This window comes from Cebidichthys violaceus, unplaced genomic scaffold (genome assembly GCF_023349555.1).
Source record: "Cebidichthys violaceus isolate CVI_PGR_0920_01 unplaced genomic scaffold, fCebVio1.0.p SCAF_11, whole genome shotgun sequence".
Classification (NCBI taxonomy): domain Eukaryota; kingdom Metazoa; phylum Chordata; class Actinopteri; order Perciformes; family Stichaeidae; genus Cebidichthys; species Cebidichthys violaceus.
In genome coordinates, this window is record NW_027176274.1 from 773177 (window position 1) to 787545 (window position 14369).

Below are 14369 nucleotides of genomic sequence, written 5' to 3' on the forward strand. Positions count from 1 at the left end.
TCCAGAAAAACCAAGCCCACCACCAAAGCTGGGTGTGACTGATGTTACCAAGGAGAGCGTGTCCCTGGTCTGGGCCAAACCAGAACAAGACGGAGGCAGCAGAATTACTGGATACCTGCTGGAAGCTCTGGAGAAAGGCCAGGAGAAGTGGGTTAAGTGTGGTGTGACCAAGTCCATCCACTTCACAGTGTCTGGTCTGAGGGAGAATGCCGAGTACTTCTTCAGAGTCAGAGCAGAGAACCATGCTGGCTTCAGTGATATTAAGGAAATGATCACCCCAATAGTTGTCAAAGACCAGCTTGGTAAGTTATAGATCAGGCTCATCAGATTCAACAATGTGATTTGTAAAGACTAAGAAATACACACAACAGTGTGTATTTACCAATAAGCCAATATCCATTACTTGTAACTATTGCATATAACCAGAGAATAACCAAGTCAAACTACACAATATTCCTCTCAGTTTCCCCTGCTATAACCTGTAGTTACTGTTGCTTTATTCCTCCAGAATCTCCTGAGATCAACATGAATGACTTCCCCCACAACACAGTGTATGTTAGAGCCGGCTCCACCCTCAAGTGTGAGATCCCACTGACAGGCCAGCCTTTGCCTCAAGTCTCCCTATCCAAGGATAACGTTCGGGTCAAGTCAACAATGAGGTTCAACTCTGAAGTCACCCCTGACAGCATCAAGATTATTTTGCGTGAGAGCATTGCTGGAGACTCAGGACGCTACGATATCACTGCCTCCAACTCCAGTGGAACCACCAAATCCTTTATAAACATACTGGTTCTGGACCGCCCCAGTGCTCCAGTTGGACCTGTGGAGCTGTTTGACGTCACAGAGGACAGCGTGAGCCTGAATTGGTTCCCACCGGCATATGAAGGTTACAGCCCCATCACCAACTACATCATCCAGAAGAGAGAGACAACCACAGCCAACTGGATGGATATCTCTTCTGCTGTGGCCCGCTGCACAATGAAGATCATGAAGCTGACCACTGGCTTGGAGTACCAGTTCAGAATCAGGGCTGAGAACAGATATGGAATCAGCGAGCACATTGACTCGCCAACTGTCACTGTCAGCCTTCCTTACAGTAAGTGATCTTTGTTTTACTTCCCTCTTTTATCTTCACGTTATTATTTTTTCTATTGTGTTTTTCATGATGGACAAGGTAACACCCTTTATCTCCGAATTTTACCCCCAGCTATTCCTGAAGCTCCATCAACTCCAGAGATTACTCGTGTAACCAGGGAGACCATCAATTTGGCCTGGAAGGAGCCTCCGTCAGATGGCGGCAGCCATGTGTTTGGCTACCATCTCCAGATGAAAGACAGGAACAGCATCCTTTGGCAGAGGGTCAACAAAATGGTGATCCGTGCAACACACTTCAAGGTCACCAACATCAATGCTGGACTCATTTACGAGTTCAAAGTAGCAGCAGAGAACGCTGCTGGAATCAGTGCCTTCAGCAAGATGTCTGATGCAGTGCTGGCTATTGATGCCTGTGGTGAGTGGAATGTCAAAACCTTTCTATAGCAGTCAAGAATATCTGATATTGCTTCTTAACAGCAGTTGTCTTATAATGAGTTTCCATTGTTCCTGCAGAGACACCCACCAACGTTCGTATAAGTGACATCACCAAGAACTCCATTAGCCTGGTCTGGCAGAGGCCCAACTATGATGGCGGATCCCCAATCACCGGTTACATCATTGAGAAGAGAGAGGGCGTCAGTGCCAGGTGGTCCAAGGCTAACCTCATCAATGTCTCAGAAACCCGCTTCGCTGTGACTGGCCTAACCCAGGACGAGACGTACGAGTTTAGAGTCATGGCCAAGAATGCCGTTGGCTCAGTGAGCAACCCATCCATGACAGCTGGACCAGCCACATGTGTGGACACCTATGGTAAGTCTCTTTTGTTTTTCAGTATTTTATTCCAAACTGTGGTTTGCCATAACATTTAGTATATTTGCTCTCCTCAGAGAATTAACAAGCTCCTTACTACTCGGTTGTCTATCATGTTTCATCATATATGATGCATATATCTATCAGAATTTGAACTCACCTGCCTGTTTTTTTGTTTATCATCCAGGTGCCCCAGAGATTGAAATACCTCAGGAGTACTTCAGCGAAGTCAAGTACATGGCTGAATCTAATGTGGAGCTCAAGTTTAATATCACAGCCAAACCGGCTCCCACTATTGAGTGGTTCAAGGATGGCAGAGAGCTTGAGCCTACTGCCCAGCTCTCTTTCAAACATACATTCGAGTCCACCAGTTTGTTCCTGAAGGAAACCACTCGTCTTAACTCTGGAATCTATGAGGTCAAGGTGAAGAACTCCCTAGGAACTGCGTGCGGCATGGTCAGGCTGCTCATTCAAGGTATTCAGATATTATTTAAACTGTATTTATGACGATAATTTTGCCTTGCATGAAATCTATCTTTATCTAAAAGAATAAACCCTAACGTGCATGAATATGTCCTCCCCCTTCCCAGACAAGCCAGGCCCTCCGGCTGGAGAGATTCAGTTTAACAAGGTGACGGCCGACAACATCACCATCATGTGGTCCCCGCCTGCTGACGAGGGCGGTGCCATGGTCACGCATTATATTGTGGAAAAGAGGGAGACCAGCAGGGTCATGTGGTCCATTATCTCAGAGAAATTGGTCGACTGCATTGTTAACGTGCCCAGACTCATCCAGGGCAATGAGTACATCTTCAGAGTCCGTGGAATCAACAAGTATGGCGTCGGAGACCCACTGGAGTCTGTACCTATAATCGCAAAGAACGCATTTGGTAAGCAAATGGAATAAACTGCTGTTCGATCCAGAGTTGATTGTTTGCTTCGAAAAAATTGCTACACTTCAATGTATTGTTTCATATTTGTCATATATACCAATATACCAAAAACTTTTAGATTTTTTTTCAACAATGGGAACTATTTTATTTCATCTAACATCATTTTGCTTTTGTACAGTTGCTCCAAGTGAGCCATCTAAGCCTAAAGTAACCATGATCACCAAGTCTACCATGACAGTGATCTGGGAAAGACCGGCGTTGGATGGAGGCAGCGACATCGACGGCTACTACCTGGAGAAGAGGGAGAAGAAGAGTCTGCAGTGGTTCAAGGTTTGTTTGCTGTCCTGACCTTTGCAGATGTTGTACTGTATTTTAGCCAAACTGATAACTAGCATGTGCAGGCATCATAACATACTTTTTTGTTGGCCAGGTGATGAAGGGCACCATCAGAGACACCAGGCAGAAAGTCACCAACCTGACGGAGAACAACGAGTACCAGTACAGAGTTTGTGCTGTCAACAAGGCTGGAGCAGGAAACTACTCAGAGGCTTCTGACCTCTACAAGGCCTACGACCCCATCGGTATGCTTTTACTTATCACTTAGCATTGCCATGCCAGCTTTATAGGATTGTCTTCTTACGATTTGTTTATTGTTAATGTCTTCACATAGAGCAGTTGACAACATTCATGCCCTTCTGTCTTCTTCAGATCTCCCTGGTGAGCCATCCAAGCTGCGTGTGGTGGACTCCACAAAGTCCTCCATCACCCTTGGCTGGGAGAAGCCCGTCTATGATGGCGGCAGTGAAGTCACACACTACATTCTGGAGCAGATGAACACAGAGGAAAAAGAATGGGTGATCACTAACCCAACGATCAAGACCTGCGAATATGTGGTATCTCACCTCAAACCAGGAACCTACTACTTCTTCAGAGTCTTTGCTGTCAACAGCAAGGGCAAAGGAGAATACATCAAAATGTACCAGCCTGTGCAAGCCAAAGATATTTTGGGTTTGTATTCATAACATCCCTCTATGGTATTGACACAGAACATGAGTCTTTTATATTCGTTTTATGACCAAGATAAAAAAAAGTATTGGTAATTAGCATGATTAAAGTTAATTTAGGCATTAAAAGGCTACTTACTATCATTTTTTATGGGTTCTAATCATTGCTATTGCTTGCTATACTGAGCAAACATTATTTTCTGAAGGCATATAATTATGTCATTATTGATAACACTAATTCATGCTCTGTACATTTCTCTCCAACAGAGGAGGCTGATTTGGACTTGGATGTTCCCATGAAGACCCAGTACACAGCCAGGGCTGGCCGTGACGTGGTAGTGTTTATCCCCCTGAAGGGACGCCCCACCCCCAATATCACATGGCGCCGCAGCGACCGCAACATTGCTGCTGACAACCGCTACACAATCACCAGCACTGAGCGAGCCACCACACTCCTCATCCCCAAGGTCACCCGCGATGACCGCGGCAAGTACCTGCTGGAGATTGAGAATGGCGTGGGAGAACCCAAGGTAATCACCGTTTCCCTGAAGGTTCTGGACAGTCCAGCCACCTGCCAGAAACTGATGGTCAAGAACGTGACAAGAGGAAAGCTGACTCTCAGCTGGGAGGCGCCTCTCATTGAAGGCGGGTCCCCTGTCACTCATTACATTGTGGAGAAAAAGGCCTCCACCATGAAGGCTTACCAGGTGATCAATGCCGAGTGTGGCAACACAACTTACAAGGTGTCAGGCCTGGAGGAGGATATAGCTTACTTCTTCCGTGTGTCTGCTGAAAATGAGTACGGTGTGGGCGACACCTGCGAAACCACTGAGCCTGTAAGAGCCACAGAGACACCTGGAGCTGTAAAGAACCTGGTGATGGCGGACTCTACAAAGAACTCTGTTACCCTACAGTGGACTAGACCTGACCACGATGGCGGCAGCCACATCACCGAATACATCATTGAGAAGAGAACCAGGGAAGAGGCCACCTGGACTTTGGGGGCGACATGCAAGCGCTTGAACTGTGAGGTGACGGGACTCAAGCAGAATGCTGTCATGGACTTCAGAGTGTTTGCCAAGAATGAGAAGGGCAACAGTGACTTCTCCATGATTACTGATATCACAGTGATGGACTTTATCATTCAACCTGAAGCCAGTCTCAGTGACTATCCCAATGGCGAGCTTGCTGTTCGTATTGGTCAGAACATCCACATTGAGTTGCCTTTCAAGGGTAAACCAAGACCTGCAATCAGCTGGTTAAAGGATAACTTGCCTCTGAAGGAATGTGATAAGATTCGCTTCAGGACTACTGACAACAAGACCGCAGTCACAGTCAGAGGAGTCAAGAAGGAGAATGCCGGCCAGTACACCTTGGTTCTGGACAACAGAGTCATAAAGAACTACTTTGACATTAATGTGATCACTCTGGGACCCCCATCAGTGCCTGTTGGACCCATCCGCTTCGATGAGATTAAAGCTCAGAGTATCATCATTTCCTGGGATGAGCCGAAGGAGGACGGAGGTGGTGAGATCACCTGCTACATCGTGGAGAAACGTGAGACTTCTCATGCCAACTGGAAAATGGTCTGCTCCAGTGTTGTCAGGACCACCTTCAAGATTCCCAACCTGGTAAAGGGAACTCAGTACCAGTTCAGAGTCCGTGCAGAGAACAAATATGGAGTTAGTAAATCACTCACCTCTTCAGAAATTGTTGCCGAACACCAGTACAAACCTCCAGGGCCAGCAGGAAAGCCAGTTGCCTTCAACGTCACCAGTGATGGTATGACCATCAGGTGGGAGGCCCCAGAGTTCGACGGAGGATCCCCCATTCTGGGCTATCATGTTGAAAAGAAGGACAGGAACAGCCTCTTGTGGCAGAAGGTGAACTCCACCATCATCTCCAACAAGGAGTACAGGATCATTGGTCTCATAGAGGGCCTGGAGTACTCCTTCAGAGTCTACGCTGAGAACAAGGCCGGTCTCAGCCCTGTTAGTGAACAGAGCAAACATGCGCTCGCTATCTCTCCTGTTGGTAAGTACATGCTAAAGACTACATCTTTCTGTGTTTAGGAATAGCTTTCTACTTCTGGAAGCAGTCCCAACATTTTTGGGAAATCCTCTTTATTTAGATAAGAAGATGGATATCAGTTTCATATTTGTTGAGTACAGAAATAGGTCCAGGGTGTCTTTAGGCTCGCAAACACTCAAAATTGTTTAAAAGTTTATCAAGATCCTGTTTGCTTCTGTATTACTTCAGGATTCAGCACTATGGATAACTTTGTTCTTTCTCTTCTTAATTAGATCCACCTGGCAACCCTCAATGCATTGATGTAACCAGAGACTCAGCCACCCTGCAATGGGACATTCCCAAGAAGGATGGTGGCAGCAGAATTGTTGCCTATAGTGTGGAGAGGCGCCAAGGTAGAGGCAAATGGCTGCGATGCAACTTCACTGATATCTGCGAGACTCAGTTCACTGTGACTGGTCTGTCCGCTGGAGACCGATTTGAGTTTAGAGTCATCGCCAGGAATGCTGTGGGCACAGTCAGTCCACCATCTAACTCCTCTGGATACATTATGACCAAGGATGAGAGCAGTATGTACTTTAAAATTAAAAAAGATTTATGGAAAATTATCATAAATGGTAGGTTTCTCACATCATTTGTTCATTCTCTTTGCATCTCCAGTTACTCCTGAGATCGAGTGGTCTCCAGACCAGGTGGTCACCCTGAAGGCTGGTGAGAACATTAACCTCAATTGCAGCATCACTGGACGTCCCATCCCCCAGGTTATCTGGTATAAGGATGGCAAAGAGATTGACAAGAGGACCATGTATGACATCGAGATTACCACCGGCATTGGCACCAGCAGTCTTTTTGTTCGTGATGCTGACAGGAACCACCGTGGCATCTACGCAATAGAGGCCAAGAACAGCTCGGGTGCCAGGAAAGTTGAAGCCAACGTCAGAGTACAAGGTTGGTAAACACTGCTGATGTTTCAATATCTGCCATTGCATGTCACAAACCTATTCATGAACAAATTTAGAAGTAACTCTTCTACCTTCTGTTTCCCTTCAGACACCCCCGGACCTGTTGATGGTCCCATCCGTTTCACCGGTATCACGGCTGAGAAGTGCACCGTGTGGTGGAACCCACCAGAAAACGACGGCTGTGCTGCCATTACCCACTACATGGTGGAGAAGAGGGAGACATCCAGGATCTCCTGGGCCTTGGTCACTTCCAAATGCGAAGCCTGTTCTTACAATGCTGCCAACCTCATCAAAGGCAATGAATACCAGTTCAGAATCTCTGCTGTCAACAAGTGTGGCGTTGGCAAACCACTGGACTCTGACCCCGTCATCGCACAGATGCAATACAGTGAGTAATTTTTTTCTGTCTTAAATATTGACTAAATCTTACAAACTTGCACTTGAATGTTGACGAAAAGAGAAACGAACTGCCTTTCCATTCAAAACTTGACTTCTTTAAATTTGACATGTATTCTGCTCTTCTCCTTAGCTGTGCCTGATGCCCCTGGTACCCCAGATGCCACCCATGTGACTGGAAACAGCATCACCACGTGCTGGACCAGGCCAAGGTCCGATGGAGGTAATGAGATCAAACACTACATCCTGGAGAGGAGAGAGAAGAAGAGCCTGCGCTGGGTGAAGGTCTCCTCCAAGAGGCCCATCACTGAGCTAAGACACCGTGTCCTCAACCTCACTGAGGGCAACGAGTACGAGTTCCGCGTCATGGCTGAAAATGGTGCTGGAATCGGACCGGCCAGCAGTACTTCCAGGCTCTTCAAATGCAAGGAACCAACCAGTGCTCCCAGTGCCCCCACATTAATAAAGGTAGGGTTGCAGGAACACTGCATATAAATGTAAGAGAAGAGCCATTCATGTAAAGGCGTTGAGGTCAATCTCACAATAATCAAATGCCATATACATATATATTGTCAGATATATATCAGTTATTAGAAATTTATTTTGAGTAATCAATATTACTATGAAATCACAAATGTGTTTCTATTTTAGTACAGAAAAAAAACTCAAAATAACTTTAATGTAGAAAACCAGAATGTAGAGAAAAATCAACCAAGAAAAATGTATTTTAAAACTATACTCTTTTCTTGTCGAACAGGTCACTGACTCCACCAAGTCCTCTGTCACCGTGGAGTGGACCAAGCCAGTCTTCGATGGTGGCTTGGAAATCATTGGCTACAACATCGACATGTGCAAGGCCAGTCTGGAGGAGTGGCACAGAGTCAACAACCAGCTTTGCATCCACACCAGATACACTTCTAAGGGATTGGTGCCTGGAGAGTTCTACAAGTTCAGGGTCAGTGCTGTGAACGGATCCGGAGAGGGCGACGCCTCAGTGCTGGCAAGCGCTGTTCAGGCTCTGGACAGACTTACATCTCCTGAGATTGAACTTGATGCCAACTTCAAGCAGACTCACATTGTGAAGAATGGCGGCACTGTTACCCTTCAAGTTGCCTTCCGCGGCAAACCAGCTCCTCTCGCCACCTGGTCCAAGATAGATGGTGAGCTGCCTGTCATGGGCGATATCAATACCACAGATTCCTCCTCTACTCTAACCATCGAGGCTTGCACAAGGTACGAAGCAGGCAAATACGTCCTGTCCCTGGAGAACAACAGCGGGCGCAAGTCCATCACGTTCACTGTCAAAGTGCTGGACACGCCTGGACCTCCGGGAGCTATCGCCTTCAAAGACGTTATCCGCGGAGCCTTGACTGTTATGTGGGATGCCCCCACCAATGACGGCGGAGCCAGAATCCATCACTACATTGTTGACAAGCGCGAGGCCAGCCGCCTTGCCTGGCAGGAAGTCACCACCAAGTGCTCTCGCCAGATGATTAGGGTAACTGGTCTGGATATTGGTGTGCCATATCTGTTCAGGGTGATTGCTGTAAACCATTATGGCCAGGGAGAACCTCACGAGATGAGTGAGCCCATCATTGCCACAGAGGAACCCGCACCACCCAAAAGACTGGATGTTGTCGACACCACCAACTCCACAGCCTCCCTGGTGTGGCTGAAGCCTGAGCATGACGGAGGTAGCCGCATCAGAGGCTACATCGTTGAATTCAGAGCTAAAGAATCTAATCGCTGGGTTGTAGGTGGAGAGACTAAATCCCAGAAGATGCTATTGGAGGGTCTGATTCACAACACAGAGTATGACTTCAGAGTCAAGGCCAAGAACGATGCTGGAATCAGCGAGCCTCAGGGCACCTTCAGCTCTGTGGTCATTAAAGAGCAATGCATCGAACCAACCGCTGACCTCAGCAGCATCACCAACCAGCTCATTACCTGCAAGACCTCTAACACCTTCACAATCGACATCCCCATCAGCGGCAGGCCGGCACCAAAGGCCACCTGGAAGCTGGAGGAGATGAAGCTCAAGGAGACTGACAGAGTCTTGATCAAAACCACAAAGGAGAGCACCACTTTGGTGGTGAAAGACAGCAAGAGAAGCGACAGCGGCAAGTACTACCTGACCCTGGAGAACGTTGCTGGTGTGAAGACGTTCACAGTAACTGTGGCTGTTGTTGGCCGACCAACTCCACCCACGGGCCCTGTGGAAATCTCTGGAGTCTCCTCAGAGTCCTGCAACCTGGCCTGGTCCGAGCCAGCTGACGATGGCGGCAGTGACATCACCAACTACATCGTGGAAAAACGAGAGTCCGGCTCTGCCTCTTGGCAAGTAGTGAACTCCAGTGTACAGAGAACCACCATCAAAGTGACTCACCTTACCAAGTATATGGAGTACACCTTCAGAGTCTGCGCTGAGAACAAGTTTGGAGTCAGCAAGTCCACCGAGTCTGCTGCTGTTGTGATTGAGCATCCATTCGGTGAGTTCTGTTCAACAGTTATACAAAATATAAATGCAAGTCCTGTTTTAATACATATACAATGCATGCCAAAGATTACATTTACAAATGTATTTAAAATGCAAGATTCCCTATTGTCACTCACTTCCACTTCTTTTCCACAGTTGCTCCAAGTCCTCCAACTCGTCCAGATGTGGTATCTGTGTCCGCCAATGCCATCAGCATCAAATGGGACTTGCCATATGACGACGGTGGCAGCAAGGTGTCGGGCTACTGGATCGAGAAAAAGGAGAGAAACACGATCCTGTGGGTGAGGGAGAACAAGCTGCCCTGCCTGGAGTGCCAGTACAAGGTGTCCAGCGTGATCGAGGGCCTGGAGTACCAGTTCAGGGTGTACGCTATGAACATCTCCGGATTCAGCAAGGCCAGCGAGGCTTCCAGACCCGTGGTGGCACTCAATCCTGTTGGTGAGGGAAACATTCATGTCTTAAATACGTGAACTAATAACTGTTTTGACATGATTAGTTATGATTAGTGATTAGTTATCATGCTGTTGATAACTAATCAACAAAACCTTTTGGTCGACAAAGGCCCTAACAACTGGTTAGCAAATTTATCTGTTAATCAGTTAATCCCTGTTCAGCTAAAACAGTTAAATCTGTTCATGAAGACCTTCATGAAGCCAGAGTTACAGTTTTTAAATACCCCCCTGGTAGATCCTCCTGGTAAACCCGAGGTGACAGACATCACCCGGTCCTCTGTGTCCTTGTGCTGGACCGTGCCGCTCAACGACGGCGGCAGCAAGCTCGTTGGTTACGTGGTGGAGAGGAAAGTCCACAGCACGGACGAGTGGGACGACAACCGCTGGCTCAAGTGCAACTACACCACCATCAGTGAGAACTACTTCACCGTCACCAACCTGGGAGAAGGAGAGACCTTTGAGTACCGCGTCATCGCCAAGAATGCCGCCGGCGTCCACAGTGCACCCTCAGAGGTCACCGGACCAGTCACATGCAAGGATGAGTACTGTAAGTTTAAGTCGCAGAGTTGTAAAGTCAATACGATTTTTCATATTCATTATCAGTTTAGATTCAGAGCTCATGGAGGAGCTGAGACCTAGTTATGGCTTTTGTCATTTAGGCTTCTGTTCCTCATATGTGACACACAAAGTAGAATCTATAGATTAACCCTCTGAACCCCAAAACCTGCCGGCGGGATTGAAAAGCATGTTTCCTTAAACCATCGCCAAAACTACACCAATTATCACAGCCAGAAGCTGTCTCAAATATGTCCCAAAGAAACCATTTACTTTAACAGATTCTGTAAAAAACATTAAATTGTGAAACTATGAAGTCATAATTGATTCATCTGAGACCAACAGTCATGTGACAAAAAAATCTGTTAAACTTCAACTGAAGTGAACAGAGCAGAGAGGAGAAGCTGGAAAAATATGAATAGTTTAATATATATGTAACAAGTAGAGCCTCTATTTGTTTCCAACATTGTTACACTTGTATAACATGTTGGATTTAGAGATTTCCTTGTTTTCCAATTTTTGTAAAATAAATTATAAAAAAAATCTTTTTTATGATTGCACTAAAGACATGTTCTAGTTATCTCTACTTCTAGTCATGATGGTTATTTTGTATAGAGGAGCAGGACTTTTATATTACAGAGAAAATTAAGATCAGAGAGAGAAAGATGTGACAGGAGCAAAAAACACCCTGAAACTGCTTAAAGTTCATAGGCTTGATGAATCTGAATAGAATATTTGATAAAAATGACTGAGAACAAAGATCATTTTTTGTGTTTGCTATTAATTATACTGTAGCATCTTTATAAAAATAATATATTGATAATATGAAATCTAATCTTCTCTTCTTTACCGCAGCTCCTCCGAAAGCGGAGTTGGACAGTAAGCTGGTGGGTGAGACCATCACGGTCAACGCCGGCTCAGACCTGGTCCTGGACGGCGCCGTGGGCGGTAAACCGGAGCCCACGGTCTACTGGTCGAAGGGCGACAAGATTCTGGAGCCCGGCGAGAAATACTCGCTGACCTACTCCGCCACCAGAGCCATGGCCATCATCAAGAGCTGCGACAGATACGACACGGGCAGATACATCCTGACCGTCAAGAATCCCAGCGGAATCAAGACCGCAGTCGTCAGCGTCAAAGTTATGGGTGAGCGGCGGAGAAACGACATGAGTTCAGCTGTAAAATCATAACAAAACATTTTAGTAGAGTAACCGTTTCTGTCTTCTTCAGACACTCCTGGAGCTCCGGCTGATAAGATCGCCATCAGCAGAGTGACGGAGGAGAAGTGCACAGTGTCCTGGAAGATCCCTCTGGAGGACGGTGGAGACATCGTCAGCCATTACATCGTGGAGCGCCGCGAGACTAGCCGACTCAACTGGGTCATCATGGAGACCGAGTGCAAGTCGCTGTCGTGTGTCAGCTCCAGGTTGATCAAGAGCAACGAGTATGTCTTCAGAGTCAGAGGAGTCAACAAGTTTGGCCCCGGAGTTCCTCTGGAGTCTGAACCCGTCATCGCCAGGAATGCCTACAGTAAGATTTTAACAATTCTACCTGAGAAATTCATGATTTTGAGGCATACAGTAGACGTGTTTTTGAGGAGTCTTGTTAAATTTGATATTTTGATCTTGAAATTTTGAGATTGCTAAATGTAGTTGCAGATCAAGAGGTTTTAAAACAGTTAGATATACATATTTATAGTAATATCCAGCAAAAGTTTAGATTATATTTGATTATTGGGAGTCAAAAAGATGAATACATTTTTCTTACGTATTAATGCCACAACACATGACAAGCACACAATAATGTCCTGTTTCATTGTAGAATTAGGCCTCATGTAACAGGATGTAGATTTGTTCCTGTGACTCTGACCTTTCCCACCTGATTGTCCTCAGCCTTCACATCCCAGCCGGGCACTCCGGAGGTCACAGCGGTGGGTAAGGAGCACGTCGTCATCGAGTGGCTGAAGCCCGAGACTGACGGAGGCAGTGAGATCAAAACTTACCTGGTGGACAAACGAGAGACGAGCAGCACCAGGTGGGAACGACTTCTGAAGAACCTAAAGGACAGAATATTTTTCCTTAGCATCTCTCTCTTTCTCATGGTATCTTTTCGTTTCTTCTCTGAACAAGGTGGACTCGTGTGAATAAGAATTACACCATCTACGATACCCGTCTGAAGATCACGGGCCTGCTGGAGGGAAGCGAGTACCAGTTCAGGGTGACGGCTGTCAACGCTGCCGGAGACAGCCAGCCGAGCGACGCCTCGTCGTACATCCTCTGCAAAGAACCCACATGTAAGATTTCATAGTCTTCAATCTTTAAAAACAGGTGCAAAAGGTCTATTTAAAATTTTTGTGGGGATCCCAAAAATAGATTTTTTCCATTTGATCGAATTGTGTCGGAACAAGTAGATATAAAACATATTTATATTCATCCCCTTCTACTCCCAGATACCCCAGCTCCTCCATCAACGCCTCGTATTACCGACACGACCAAGCACAGCATCAGCATGACCTGGACCAGGCCCATGTATGACGGCGGCTCGGACGTCAGCGGCTACGTGGTGGAGATCCTGGAGGAGGGCACCGAGCAGTGGTACCGTGCCACCGCCAAAGCCCTCAAGACCAACGAGTATGTGGCCGCCGGCCTGGCATCCAACAAGAAGTACAGATTCAGAGTAGCTGCCATCAACAGCAAAGGCACCGGGGAGTTCAGTGAACCCAGCGCTGAGGTTGAGCCGCTGGAGAAAATCGGTGAGTTATATTAGAAAAATAGTACTGTAATTACCTTAAAAACACACGCCACTGAAGATGTGACACAGTTATCATGGCAGGAGTTGGAGAAAGTAAACTTCAGTGAGATAAAATGTAATTTCAACGTCATATTTCATTGTGCTTAAACACATAGTTTATAGGCTTACTATAAAATCTCACTATATATTTTATTTTACACAGAATTTCTACATGATAAAAAAATATTTTTTTTTATTAAGTTGCGAATCATATTGAGGTAGGTACAGAAGCCCCGAGAGGCAAGTAAGAAAAAAAACATTCCTTTCTGTTTATTACTTTTCTTTTTATTCTGTGAAATTAGGTGAAACTAACATAAATATACTACACATATTGTGTGTTAGCAAGTAGTGTGAATTAAAACTCACCTGGAAGAAAACATAACTTCTTTTAGTCCCATATAGAACACAAGGTCGGGGTGCACTTCAGCCTCTAGGGGCCGAGTATTACAACACTTTAATGTTTAGCATGTTTACCATGTTTTTGCTAAAATTGTGTTTTCCAAACAGGGGTTTCCCATTTTCAGACCTTTATCAGTGTCATATTTCAGCTTGTTACATGACAATTACTATTATCCACCCGCTCTCAGAAATGCCCGACCTGGAGCTGGCCGACGACCTGAAGAAGACGGTGTGTCTGCGCGCCGGAGGAACCATGCGCCTAGTTGTGTTTGTCACCGGCCGGCCAGCACCAGTGGTGGCCTGGAGGAAGACGGGTGTGGAGCTGCAGAGCCGCGGCTATATTGAGAACACTGACAGCTTCACCGCACTGACGGTGGAGAAGATCAACCGCTATGACTCCGGAAAATATGTTGTGGAGGCGGAGAACCCGTCTGGCAAGAAGACCGCCACCATCCTGGTTAAAGTCTACGGTAAGTCATCCCAAGTCT

The 14369-nt window shown here is 46.3% G+C and overlaps 1 protein-coding gene across 13 annotated transcripts in view; it reads left to right on the forward strand.

Annotated features, from left to right (window-relative positions):
• The window catches only part of ttn.2 (titin, tandem duplicate 2), a 203742-nt gene that overhangs the window by 174758 nt on the left and 14615 nt on the right, over window positions 1-14369 (forward strand). For all 13 annotated transcript variants that reach the window (XM_068736078.1, XM_068736131.1, XM_068736139.1 and 10 more), the window contains 23 exons: window positions 6-302; window positions 509-1096; window positions 1208-1510; window positions 1609-1905; window positions 2093-2380; window positions 2496-2795; window positions 2977-3128; window positions 3229-3379; window positions 3507-3806; window positions 4070-5836; window positions 6106-6399; window positions 6491-6778; window positions 6881-7180; window positions 7322-7656; window positions 7946-9677; window positions 9821-10123; window positions 10373-10684; window positions 11548-11838; window positions 11923-12222; window positions 12585-12726; window positions 12822-12985; window positions 13142-13444; window positions 14070-14351. In XM_068736078.1, the coding sequence (XP_068592179.1) occupies window positions 6-302; window positions 509-1096; window positions 1208-1510; window positions 1609-1905; window positions 2093-2380; window positions 2496-2795; window positions 2977-3128; window positions 3229-3379; window positions 3507-3806; window positions 4070-5836; window positions 6106-6399; window positions 6491-6778; window positions 6881-7180; window positions 7322-7656; window positions 7946-9677; window positions 9821-10123; window positions 10373-10684; window positions 11548-11838; window positions 11923-12222; window positions 12585-12726; window positions 12822-12985; window positions 13142-13444; window positions 14070-14351 (9489 nt within the window). The remainder of the gene's footprint in view (window positions 1-5; window positions 303-508; window positions 1097-1207; window positions 1511-1608; window positions 1906-2092; window positions 2381-2495; window positions 2796-2976; window positions 3129-3228; window positions 3380-3506; window positions 3807-4069; window positions 5837-6105; window positions 6400-6490; window positions 6779-6880; window positions 7181-7321; window positions 7657-7945; window positions 9678-9820; window positions 10124-10372; window positions 10685-11547; window positions 11839-11922; window positions 12223-12584; window positions 12727-12821; window positions 12986-13141; window positions 13445-14069; window positions 14352-14369) is intronic.